Source organism: Passer montanus, unplaced genomic scaffold (genome assembly GCF_014805655.1).
Source record: "Passer montanus isolate IOZ18808 unplaced genomic scaffold, ASM1480565v1 scaffold43, whole genome shotgun sequence".
In the NCBI taxonomy this organism is placed as follows: domain Eukaryota; kingdom Metazoa; phylum Chordata; class Aves; order Passeriformes; family Passeridae; genus Passer; species Passer montanus.
This window is the reverse complement of record NW_024369151.1, coordinates 3,372,583-3,385,790: the sequence shown is the minus strand read 5'-3', so window position 1 is coordinate 3,385,790 and position 13,208 is coordinate 3,372,583. Positions and strand designations below refer to the sequence as shown.

General features: G+C 48.1%; 1 protein-coding gene across 2 annotated transcripts in view; it reads right to left on the bottom strand.

Moving 5' to 3' along the window:
- Window positions 1–13,208, bottom strand: part of PAPPA (pappalysin 1) — a 175,030-nt gene that overhangs the window by 13,060 nt on the left and 148,762 nt on the right. For both annotated transcript variants that reach the window (XM_039720237.1, XM_039720239.1), the window contains exons 18-20: window positions 11,616–11,763; window positions 8,940–9,049; window positions 2,338–2,409 (exon numbers count right to left, since the gene is read on the bottom strand). In XM_039720237.1, the coding sequence (XP_039576171.1) occupies window positions 2,338–2,409; window positions 8,940–9,049; window positions 11,616–11,763 (330 nt within the window). The remainder of the gene's footprint in view (window positions 1–2,337; window positions 2,410–8,939; window positions 9,050–11,615; window positions 11,764–13,208) is intronic.

The following is a 13,208-nucleotide window of genomic DNA, read 5'->3' as shown; positions in this document are numbered from 1 at the left end:
AAGAGTTAAAAGGGAATGATTCATAAATACATGAAGAGATATTTTGAGGCCAAGCTGGTCATATTTAAAACTGTGAACTTTGCTCAACCTCACAGGAAATTCTGCAGGCTTCTCCATGTTTCTCTTGTGTTGCCTGGCTGTGCCTGCTTGATGGGAAATCTTGACTTTAAATTTCCATCCCTATGCCTGTACCCTACACCTATGAATGCTGGAAAATCCATAAAGAAACTCGTGGAAGAATTTGCTCTGGCACAGAGTAGACAAGCCAGTCCTTTGGAGGAGAAGAATGGGACAAAAAGCATCTATTCTGATTTGGGACCAAAATCTTTGCTTGGGAGATCCTGGAAGCGTGGCTGTGGAGGGTGAGGTCTCTGTTGCTCTTCATGCACGTCGTAGTGCTCTGATATTTTTGGAGGACGACTCATGTAGTCCAGAGGGACTCGTTTGCTACTGAAACACCCAAGTTAGGTGCAGACAAGTACGCGGCTGACTCATAAACCTCTGTTCCTGCCACTAGGGAGCGACAAAAAATCACATTGCAGCAGCTGCAGGGGTTCCCACTGCGATCACCAAGAGCCAAATAATGCCCCACTTACAGCCTCCTGTTCGGGGAAGCCTCCCTAATGCCAAGGATGTTCATACATTAGGGTTGTATCAGCTTAATGGCCCAGCATTATTGACCTACTGGCTTATTAGTCTCTGTTTCCATAGTCATGGGAAGAAAAAAAAAGGGCATGGTGAAGATGGCATTTCTTCTGAAATCTTAATGCCAGGCTCTGGCTCATCCATGGATCCTGGAAGCATCATGCTCTGAAAATGATGCTAGAGGCCATTATCAATTGTCTGGGCAAAGCCTTCCCAGATGATGGATTAGGATGCAGTGACACTGCTGAATGAATGTTGAAAAAGAAGAAAGTTCCTGTTGATGCAGAGGGCTCTGGCAATTAGCAGTGATGGAAAGGAAGAAAATGCTGAGAAGCAGCATGTCAGTAATAATGGCTTCTGGTAAATTATTACATCATTGCAAAGTTTGTCTCAGTAACAACTATCCTTAAACAGCAGGAGGATGGATACCCAGTGGTGCATCAGCACCTGAATGGCATTTTTTAATGGTGGCTGGATGTGATTTCAGCTCTCTTTGGAGAATGGGGGCACCCAGCCAGCCTGCATGAATGCGATGCGTGAGACAGCTTATGACATTCAGAGCACTGACAGCAGAATGCTTTTCATTTAGGGAACAGCTAGACAGAAACTATTACATTGTTGGAGAGTTATTACCCTCTTGGGCCCAACATTTGTATGCGAAGGAAACCTGTCTTTCACTTCAAGACAAATCACATCCCACAGCAGTGTGGTCTGGAGCTTTGTGTCATATTCAGGAATTCAGTCTCATGTTCTGACACTTTGGGAAAATAACTTCAGAGTGCTTGGGTCACTGGGTGCTGAGAGCCTGGGCAGTGTGGTAGAAAGTCAGGACACGTGGAGGGAAGACACAGCTCTGCCACTGCCCATTTCCATCTGTGCCTCTGCTTGTGAGCCAGCTCATTGCCAAAATGGGCATGGAGCTTCCCAACCTTCCAGGGGTGCCACAAGGATTGACTTCTTGCTGTGGGTGAGACACACAGGGGCTGGCATGATGGAAACCACATAAGTGCCATGTCACAGACTGAGGTGCTCCAGCCCTGTTTAACCATCAGAAGCATCTTCAGTCTTCTCTGACATTTCAAAAATTGTTGCTGGCAGAAACAACATCCTTCAAAATAATTACTTTTTTCTCAAGTAACTTGCAAGACTCTAAAAGTCTATCACAGCTGAAATGTAAGTGCATGTTTCTGGTTATTTTTTTCTGGTTTAGACAGAGGTGGCCAGTGGAGGGAGGTGTGATTTGTTCCATGTCCAGCTGTGCTGTCCACCCAGTGGTATCATCCCTGGCTTTCCTAAACTTTCTCTGCCCACACCGATGCCCAAAGCTTAGCTGGCCTTAGAAAGAATTGTCCCTCAAATAAGTCAAGATCAAGGAAAAACAAGAGAAGGCTTTTGCAACTTCCCAGAAACTCCCAGATTCTGGGAAATTCTTTTGGTCAACCGATGTTTTTGAGCTGTTTGATCATTTAACTCCAATGAGAGTCACCAACCATCATCTCTGGGAAAACCACCAATTTCCCCACTGAGTGTCAGAACCAGTGCAGGCAATCAGTCTGTGTGATAGGGTGGTCAGGGCAAAATTCTGCTTGCCCCACTTGAAAACCGGAATTTACAGCCCACGTGCCTGCAGTGATTGTTTCTGTAAGATTTAGGAGAGTCACCATGGACCACCTGAGCTAAAGCCGAACTCACCTCACAGCCTTTAACACAATGAATCAGGGAAGGGTGAGGGTACCACTTGAGTCCTGCTGTGCAGACAACACTCTGGAGGGAAGAAATAAAAAAAAAAAAAAGCAACAGGTTAAGACAAAGAAATCAGTGTACAGAAAGTCAGTGTGCTGGCTCCTATGGCTCTCCAATACTTAACCAATGAAGTTCAGTTCCTAACACCTCTTGTGTTCTCAGGACCTGGCTGTCCTCCAGGTATTTACAAGAAGTGTTGGACTTGACACTTGCAATAACAGAGCATTTGAGATTAAAATAATATTTGAGGTTCTCCTAAAATGTCATGCCCAATATTTCACTCATGGTGGGGGAACGTGGCAGGGAAAGGCAAAGGCACAGGTCCACTTTTGCTCTTGGGTAGGGGGAGGCATTCTAGGAATTAATTTAGGGATTTCTTTGGTGTTTCCAAGAATTGCTTTATTTCACTGCCCATCATACCTTTGATTCTTGAAGATGGAAGCAGCTAAAGGTGGATTTTCAGATACTTTTTAGCACCATCTTAAATAAAATCACCTCCCACTATACACCTTCAGAATAACCCCTAGACAGGACAGCATCCTTGGCTACATTTTATGAGCTGTATAATAATTTCTTTTCCAACTTTGTCTATAGAAAAAAGTTGTACACTTGGTTTTGGGCAAAAATGATGACCAGCCTCCTAGACAATGACAGAGACAAGGACACCTAGATTTAAAGAGTGGATGAAAACTTTGGCTGGTCAGTGGAGATGATGGTTCCACACCATGGGCGTCCTTAAGATAGGACTCCCATCCATCCAGCAGAACATCAGGCACGATGTTCCTTTGGGGTTGTTGCCCATAGATGAAACACTACAGTGTCCAGTTGAGCAAGATGAACACACAGGCACTCACCTAAAGTGTGGGGTTGGGGTTGGATGGAGGCCTGGGGAAGGAAGGGATTAACATTTGGGAAGACCCAACGCACAAGCCATCCCTTCCCCTGTTCATCTGAGGGCTAATTTATTCCATCTGCAGGGGAACCTCAGCTTGTTTTTACAGTTTGTGTCATTTGAGGCTTACCTGGCGTGTGCTAGAAAAAAGGACTTTTATACTATCTGACTCGGGCTGTTTATCTTTCCGATGCTCTTGGATTTTCCACTATTAGTCAAGCCCAGCTTGCCCCACCTGCCTCGCAACAGGGCCTGTCTGTGTGAGCAGAGAGGTGGCTGGGGAGGGGAGGATGTTGTTTATCCCCTGGGAAGGAGGGAGGGAGGCTGCAAGGTGCGGGGGCCCCGCGGTGTCACACATTCCCCCAGCGCGCTCTTGACAGACAGCTGGAGATTTCCAGGCTGTTGCCTGCCACAAATGGTGAGGGCTTTTCTCTCCCCCCACCCCCTTCTGTTTATTGCACTTCAGAGGGGGAAGAAAGGAAACTTTTCTAGGTTTGAAAAATAAACAAGGCAAATCAACAGAGTGGGAGCGGGGAGAGTAAAGGAAGCAGTTCAAGAGCATTTGAACCCAAGAATTAGAATGAAGTGGAAAAAACTCAGGGGTCTGTCTCCTGTATCCAAGGCCAGCAGACAATAAGTGGAAGAAGTGCACTTCCAAAGAGCACCTCACATTCCCCTGGTAAGAAGCATCAATATTTACAAAACCTCACAGTCTGTGTGAGTGTGTGAGCACGCAGAGTGAACAAAAGAAACCAAATAGCCCTGAACCAGGCTCTTCAGAAAGGAGCTTTCCACATGAGAGCAATCCCTTTTAGAGGATGCACTGACTGTTTTCCTGACCCTTCAAGCATCAAAACACCAGCACCTCCCTTAAAGGAATGGCTGGGAGGTGAAGTCTCTGCTGAGACAATTCTCTCTGAGTGCTCACTCAAGGTCATCCTCAATCCCAAACACAGCCATGGGCTGAGCATCCTCCAGGGAATGGGAATGAGCCCATGCTCTCCACAGCACAGGAAAGCCAGGAGCCAGGTGAATCACTGGGTTACTTGGACATTTCCATTCCTCTGGAGTGGCACTTGCCAGCAGCTTCATACCAGTTACTTTGTCTTTCCCTTGGATCATCCTTTGCTACAGAGACCACTAGAGCTGAATTCAATCCTGCTAACATTCCTGGAGCTGGAAGTAGAGGGAAGAACCCTAGGCCATAGTCCTGACTCCTTTAACTGGTTTTTCAAGCCCTCAATTCCTACCACCCAGCCTGTTTGCACCCTCAGGCTGCTGCTGTGCTGTGTGCAGTCCACTGGGAGAGAGGATGTGAGCAGAGGGAGAGACTGGGCTAGAAAACCAAGAAATTGGGAATTATTTGGATTGCTGGGCATTGTTTGTGCCTCCTGCAGTTCCAACAGGCATACAGGTGCCACAGGGTGGTGCTTGGGGCACCTGAAATAAACAAATGTATAGAAAGCAATGAAGGATGGGTGAAGGTGGTACATGAGGATGATCTGACGGAGTCGGTGTGCACAGACAGGTAAATGAGTGCTCAGAATGTCAGCAAAGGATGGCATGGTGCATGGAAGCACCACATCCACCACATGCCAGGTGGTGCCTGGGAAGTAAAACCCATCTGGCCACTGTCCCTGGGAGCCCTGTCCCTTCCCCGTGCTGCCCTGTGCTCCAGACCCCCATGGTGACATCTGCTGCCCTGCTGGCCCCAGCTCCCCTGTGCACCAGCTCCTGCAGCACAGCTGTGCAGCCAGGTGGGTTCACTCGGGTCCTGTCCCCACCCAGGAACGCCACCCTGCCACATCTGTGGAGGGTGGCTGGGACTCCATCTGCTGTGAAGGGAGAGGGAGCCGGGCTGTGCTCCCACAATAGGTGACAAAGAGCCAAGGAAGCAAATCAAGCTGTCATTTTCTTCTTTTGAAGGAAGACCCAGTGCCTCCGGTGCTGGAGCTTCCCTCCCCTGGTGGGGCTAACACAATGATGTCAACCCTTTGCAGGCTGCAGAGGGGATCAGGTTTCCCCCAGAGAGGCCAGTGGAGAGCTTTCCTCCACCTTAGATGGTTCAAGTGTCCCTGCTGGGCTGGAGCCCAGGGACAGGCATCTCCTGCTCTCAGCTAACTCGCTCCTCAGGCACTAAAGGAACAGGACAATTAACCGTGGGCTTTAGGAGTGAGGGGATCAGCCACTGCTGCCAGGAAAGGGGACTTGGGGGCTGCCTCCTCCTGTAGCTACAGATGGAATGGGATCTCCTGCCTTCCCAGGAGTGGAGCTGCTGCACCACAGTAGGTCACATCACTGCTCTGTGACTCAGTTTCCCTGCTGCAAAATGAGCCCAAAGCTCTCCAAAACCAGAAAACAAAACAAAACAAAAACAAAAACAAAAACAACAACAAAAACAAACAAACAATACTAACCCCAAAACAAACAGAAAAAAACTGAGAGGGGAAGGAAGGAGGAAAAGTGCAAAGATTTAGTGATTATGGGAGTATTTAAGGAGCATTCCCACTAACGAGTTCTGGACATTTTTAATCCCAGGGCTTGCAGTCTGCATGGGAAGAGGGGCCATGGTCACGCTCAGCCCAGCAGAGCTGGGACATGCAGACCCTTTGAAGGCTCTCCCAGGCATGCACATGCCTGCACACTATTTAGCCTATCCCTACTCAGCACTAAGGCAAGAACCCAAGTTCAGACAACATAAGAAATGAGGTGTCTGCTCTGTTTCTCTGCAGTCAATGGGAAAGAGCTGTCAAGCTGTCTCTCGGAGATATTTCCCTTTTTTCTCCCTACTGCCTGTACAGTCAGCCTTGGCAGCTCTACCCATCGGTGTCTTCAGCAGCTCTGTGTGCCACACAGAGTGAAAGGAAAATCGTGGGGACAGCACTGGCTGCTCTGAACACACCCCACTGCAGAACAGAGGCATAGAAAATTTCAGGTGATTTTTTTTTTTTTCTTGCTGAAAATACTGATTTGGAAGACACTGCCAGCTTATACTGATTTCAGCAAACTGTTTCAGACCCAATAAAGCAATTCAACCTAAACCAATTCTGAAAGATACAGAAATATTTAGACATTTCGTGAAATGAAATATCTGTTGTTGTTTATTGTTTAAGAGGACATTTAATTTCTAAGTCTTTGCTGTGTTTTTGTTTTTTCTCTAATTTTCACTAAACAAAAAGTTTACAAAATCTCCTTGGAAATGAAATGCTACGTTATGTTCAAACCAACATGTTATTTCTTCCAATTTTTTGGTTCACCAAAAATCACAATAACAAAAGAGTCCCTTTGATTAGGAATTTTTTTTTAAATTTAAGAGAACTTTGAGTGAACCGAAAAATCAAGTGATTTGCACAGCTCTGCTCTAAACAACCCTCAGAGAAGGGATAGTTCCTTCTTTCCATTTTGCTTCCATAACAGATGTTGCTTGAGCTGCTACAGACAAATTATTTATTTTTCCTTGTCAGCTCTCCCTGTGTTTTCTCTGTCCCCATCCTCTCAAAGGTAAGCACCACAGATCAGTCCTGCCTTTATCGTCTTCCCATCCTGCCCTCATTTGTACTTTACTTGTGCCTGAAATTAAAGCAACAAAAAGTGTTTCCTTTGCGTCATTCAAGGACTCTGAGATGCACAAAGACTGGCCGTGTAAATGCAACCAGCTGCTCCCTGTGCTCATATGGCACAACAGCAAAGCTGTCACTGGCCATAAACAGAGACATGGGTTATTAATGATATATAACACATTGCCATGGGGACCTTCCCCCAAGGCATCCCAGTCCCATCTCTCCAGGATGTCCCCACTCCCACGAGGCAGAGTTTCTCCTCGTATCTCCCCAAGAGGTGACTCTCCCTGTGGGTGACATCCTGTTATCTGCAGAGTTGGATAAGATGGATGTTTTACAGCTACCAATTTTTTTAATTAGGGATTTTTTTAATCCCTTCTGGCATGTATTCCCTCCCAACAAAAGTACTCCAGCCCAAATCTCACCCTCTAGTTACAAAGCATTTGTGGAGTGGAACTTGTATCTGCTCAGGGCCTAAACTCTTGCAAGATCTTCACCATCAGGGGGAAAAAACCGGCTTATTTACCGCTGTGCTCTTGGAAACCATGATTTCTCCTCCATCCCTCACTCCCCTTGTCTCCCCCTTTACTACTCTATGTTTTCCCTGCTGCCTAATGAGCCCTCCAGAGACCTGCAGGTATAAAACTCGTTACAGCTCCCTCCACCAACCCGCATCAATAAGTGAAGGAGTGCAGAGAGAACAGGAGGGAAGCTGTCACTTTATTTCCCCATGAATTACAAACCACTTTAAAGTCTGGCACTCAGGAAAGGGCCAGTGAGAAATTGCCCCTCATACAGAGATAGGGGTTTTCTTTATGTTTTATGCCAGAAACTTGGCAAAGCCCTGGCTTAAGGCAGTCACAGAACCTCAGCGTCTGGAGCGAATGGGAAGCTGGGAAGGACATTATGAGCTTGTCATATTCTCTGGACTTAGGTTTCCTACTCCTTTCCCAGATTTATTCTCTTGCTCTGCATGAAACAGTGAAGTTCAAAGTGGTGGAGAGTTCTGGAGCCACTTGCTACCCACAGCCAAGGCCAGATTTCAAAAATCCCAAACCCTAGGTGTACATTTAGGCATGTAGAGAAGCAAATAGACTGTCAAAGCTGCTCAAGACATGCTGGAGCTGTGTTGGCTGCTTGTTCTCCTTCTTAATGGAGTTCAGGTGTGTAAAACAGACTCCTGCAAAGCCAGGACCAAGTATGTAAAAGCCAGAGGTGTTTGCTCAAGCACCATCAGTAACTTGCAACCTAGTGACACCTGATGTGCCATGGTCTTCCACCATGTGCTCAAATGTGTCCAGTTTGATTTCCACACCTGCAGAAATGCCACAAAGCTACAAACACCTGGTTTGTTTGTAGGAACAAGAGGGTTTCCAGGAAGAGTTAGGTGAGTGTGCCTCTCACTGACACCCAAGTGTGGTCATGACACCCAGCAGCTGTTTGCTGCCAGCAGGGCTGAGTGTGTGTGTGCAAGGCACTGCACATGGTGTGCAGATCCCCACCAGGGCACGCTGCCACTGGTGTGTGCTGGAGGACGCTCAGGACGGGGAGTGTGAGCAGCTAATGCTGGCTCTGTGTTTGCAGCAGGCAGGAGGGAGAAGTGGTGACCTCTGGAAGGGGCTGTGCTGAGCAGGCAGCTCTCGCATGCGGGCGGAGGGGCGGGGGGAGCACTCAGCCATCTCCGCAGGGTCGGGAAATGAAAAACCCTCTGTATCAGCTTCTTTTGTCATCCAGAAGTAGCACAGAAAAATCCAGCCCTGCCACCCAAAGAATGCAAAATACAGAACAGGAGGAAGAAAATAAAGCCTGGCCAGTGCCCTTTCTCTAGCTGTCCATCACATCTTCCTGTGGCATGGATTCCATTTCCAGATCAAACCCCACTGATGTGAGGCCTCTACCTTGAACTGACTTTCACTTGGTAAACACAGAGAGAAAGCCACTTGGAGAGAAAGCCACTATGTTACTGGAACAGACACAAGAAAAATCAGGAATTCTTTCCTAAAGTTGCAAATTCCCCATTTTGCGCAGGTAACACTGATCACTCTCTGCTCATAAACATGCAACAAAGGATGTGGTTCGTGCAGTCGCCAGGCACTGACCTTCACTCTCTGAGGGTTCATCCAGTGCTGAATGTCTTGCACAGTCTCATTCACGCGCAGGAGGATGGGCTCGTGACTGTGATCCAGACAGGAGGTGGTACACTCCGTGCCTGTTCAAAACACAAAGGAGATAAAGCTAAAGCATAAAGCAGGGAGCTTCTGACCCTTCCAGCATCCTTCCAGCTGAAGGACAGGATTACGGCTCATTTTTCCTAAACTGCAATTAGCAGTCAACCATAACTATCACATATCTCCTAGCCACACGTGAAGTGCTGAGTACAACCCTGTACTGAGCAGGAGAGCGTGGGGGTGGCAGGTATTCCAGGGCCTTTTTGAACAAGCTGCAAATCTAAGTGTTTCTCTGGCTATTAACTCCAAGAAGGGGGTCAGGTTTTGCACTTTCAGATCATCAAGACAATCTGAAGGTTTTTCCATTTCAACGGCTCTTTCAAACCGTGGGGCTGATTAGGGAGAGGCTGTTGAACTCATCTCACCTGTGACATGGCAGAAACCTATTGTTTGATCTGTCAGATTTACAAACATCCAATAATAATCTTCCAAAGGGTGACCAAACCTAATGATATCGGAGACCAGCTATCACCCAAGTCCCACAGTCAATAAGAAGTATGCAGAAAGGTAATGATGGCTTTGTTCACACATAAACCTGCTTTTTCTCTGATTAACTGTCATGCCCAGTGGGAATCCTGTCCTTTCTTTATTAAAACATGCTGTGATACTCTGCAGCAATATCCCAGAGCCCTGTGGTGACACAACCATAAGCCCTTGTGTGTTGGACCATTACCATTTCCCCCCTGGAAAATCACTCTTGAATGGCACAGCTGCTGCAAACATGTCATTAGGATTTCTGCACTCCAATCAGCGCTGGGGGAGGAATTAATCTCTGCACTGGTTTGAAGAACTGAACCTTTGGCTCAACACACGCCTCAGCCTGGAAGGGCAGATTAGGTGTCTGAGGAATTACTGAAGGTGTGTGGGATTCATAGTGACCACGACTGGTTGCTATTATTTTTCCCACCTGCTTCTGCCTTCTCACATTCTCCACTTGGAGGAGTCAGTGGGAGCAGCCAGACCTAGGCTGGAAAGATGGGGAGAGCTTGAGGTTTGTTTTGCTTTCCCAGGACACCTGGAAGTGGCTTCAAAGACCTTCTGGATGAGGCCGATTGACACCACCCCCAGAGTGAATGACTGGCTCCTCTCCATGAGCGTGGTGGACACTTTTCAAAAGGACATTGATCAGGCTTTCAAAAATGCAAAGAAGAGAGGAAAACCCCAACATCTGATCCCAACACTTGGTGCTGGGTGAGCCTACAAAGTGTGTGGTATGTCTCCATCTGCTGAGAATGAAACCCAGTGACCACTGTGCCCTCTTTGAGCTCTAAATACCACTCCAGAGAGAGCCACACTCTTGTGGGGGGGTCTGCCCCATGCATCCCTCACCTCCATGATGCTGTGTGGTCCCATCCTGGGGTCAGGCCCACCACTCCCTGGGATTGGCACCTGCTGACAGTCACTGCGACAGGAGCCAGAGCTGGCAGGCACCCAGCACTCAGAAGCTCCCCTCCAAACCAGCAACTGGGGTTTCTCTCCTTGCAAAAACCTGTCTGGCCCTGGAGGTAACCTCGTCTCAAGGGTAAAACGCCTCTCCACATTAAGAGTCGTAGCAGCCTCCTCGCCGCTCGCTCTGCCGTGCTCCACCACGCTCGTGGAGAGGAGCGGGTCGGAATTGTTTTGATATATGATCTGTAATTGGCATCATTACAGAGCGGTGATCTCATCCAGGTCGTGTTCTCCTCCCCGGGGAGGGAACACAAGGAGGCTCGTAGTCCTCCGCATGGCTGCGATATAATGAGGGAGCCGTGCAAGGAGGAAATTTCTCCAAGTTCAAAGGGACAGGCAGAGGCAGGAGGGGGATGGCAGGGGCTGGGAGGGGGGCTGCAGGAAGGGGCCTCACAAACCTGTGTGGGCTGCAGGCAGTGCAGCTCCTGTTGCAGCCCTTACAGCAGGGAGACCCCCGAAATGGGGGCTGAAAGTACAATATAGCGTGTACAGCACAAAGTGTCTGTCCCTCCCTGTGTCTGGTGACACGAAGCCAAGATGAGCACAGGGGTCATCACACCATGCACAGGGAACAGGTACCCCAGAAAGGATGAAAACAGACCCTTTAAAACAGCTCTTAAACAACTCTCATAGCAAAGGGAATGCTTAGCTGGTCTCATACTGTTTCTGGGGAGACCTGAATTATCCTAGCGCTGCATTCTCCTGTCAACTCACTGCCTTTCAGCTTCTGGAGCACGGGTTTGTGCATGTGGCTGAAGGAGTGGGGCATTATGAAAGTGTAAGAGCAAAAGCAGGTACAATCCCTCCCTGTATTTTGCAGCCTGGATGTGTCTCTGGCACAGCCTGGCATGCTTCTGCCCCTGAAAACCAGCTGGCCAAGAAGGCGCATCATGAAACTGGAAGCTCTGCAAGGAGCCTGCAGTCAGAGCATGTTACATGATGCCTGACCTCTCAGAGCTTCATGTTTTCTAAGAGCATTTCCCTGAAAAGTCTCCCGTAGCAGGTTCTCACTTGGACAAACAGGTTACTTGAAGGACTCCTTCCTCCCTCCCTGCCATTCCCATCCTCTTCCTGGCCTCCTGCTGCCTGCTCACCCACCTATGCCGTAGCCGCCGGCGCACTGCAGCTTCAGGTGGCTGTTGAGCTGGGTGGGCAGAGCACACTGTCCCTGCATCTCTCTGCACAGGTGGAAGGACCCGCTCCAGGTGCCATCCTTCCGGCAGTGGATCACATTGCTCCCACGGCCCTGGGAATGAGGGAAGGAGATAATGAGGATTAACAAAAAAATAGCAAGGAGAGACTGAGAGGTGAGAAGTGAGCAGAGCTGAGCTAGGAGCGAAGTTCTGTTGGAGCTGAAAAAGCCCCTGGTTGGGACTGCCAGTTCTAGGAGGGGTAAGAAGGAGTTTTCTTCCAAAGAATAAAGAAAAGGAAACCTACAGTGTTCACACACACACAGAGAGAAATAAACACATCTCTTCTCTGCAATTCAAGGTCTTCATAAGCCCCTTGCAGGGTCTACACCTTAGAACAGCCCCACTCCTATTGCAATAAAGGTGCTTTCATCCCATTTTCCTTCCTCCTTGTTACAGAGAGGTGGTGTTGAATGCAGACAGTCTTTTTCCTCTTTGCATTTTCTAACCTGTTACATCATCTCTGTTGAAAAAGAAAGAATCCCCAATGGCCATCTGAAGGAGGAAGGGAGAGTGGGACATGAGCTTAGCAGGGCAGAACGTGCTCTTTAGAGCTTGGCTGCCTTGAGTGACAGCAGGCGAAGGGGCTGAGACAGATGCACAGAGGCAGGTGGGAAGGACGAAAAATCCTCTGGTGTGGGAATGAGTAAGGAATAGAATATGACATTTCTCTTATAGAAGAGATTCTTCGTATGATAGTGAAGAATGAATACCAAAGTCCGAGGGGAAATATCATGCCCTTTAAAGACAACAAAGGAGTGCACAGGCAATCTTTTGTCAGATCTATCCACACAGCATTGAGGATTTCTGTGCAAACAAGTTATTCTGTGGGATCTGAGAGCCCAACTGCCATGGGGCAATGTGGGACATTCAACAGGAGCTGGTCTGGTGTTGTTGGGCTCCAAAACTCCTGTGGGGGCCTTACTGGGTGGGAGAATCATGCAGGATCTCTGCTTCTCCGCTCCCAGTTTTCATGCCAGACACGTTGCCTGCAATCTACCCACCCTGCTCTTGGACACTATGCTGGATATATTTGGGGATTCTTTAATGTGCTGTCCATGCTGGGATCCCTGTGGAGGAGCTCTGCCCCACAACTCACACCCATTGTTGCACAGGGACCTGCACAAGCCCCTGGTACTGGCATGGAAAAGGGCTCAGCCTTCAGTGATATTCTCGTCCTTAATATCCTAATGCTTCCCTTTTTTTGTTCAGCTTTGTTAATGAACATAGTGTTTAGTGAGATGCAAAGTGGTATTAGCAGCAGACTCCGGTGTGGGACTTGCTTCCCCTTCTCTAGACATCTGGCCATTGCCAGAAGTAATAAGGAAATCATATGAAAGGAATAATGGAGCAGATGGACTCAGGGTGAGATCCTGCTTGGTGATTCTCACCTAAGGGCCAGTTTGGCAGAGATTGATTAATTTAGATCTGACTGTTGATATGATTTGTGTACAATATGCAGAAATGGAAGACCCTTGCTCTGGTGCCAGGGGAGGTACCT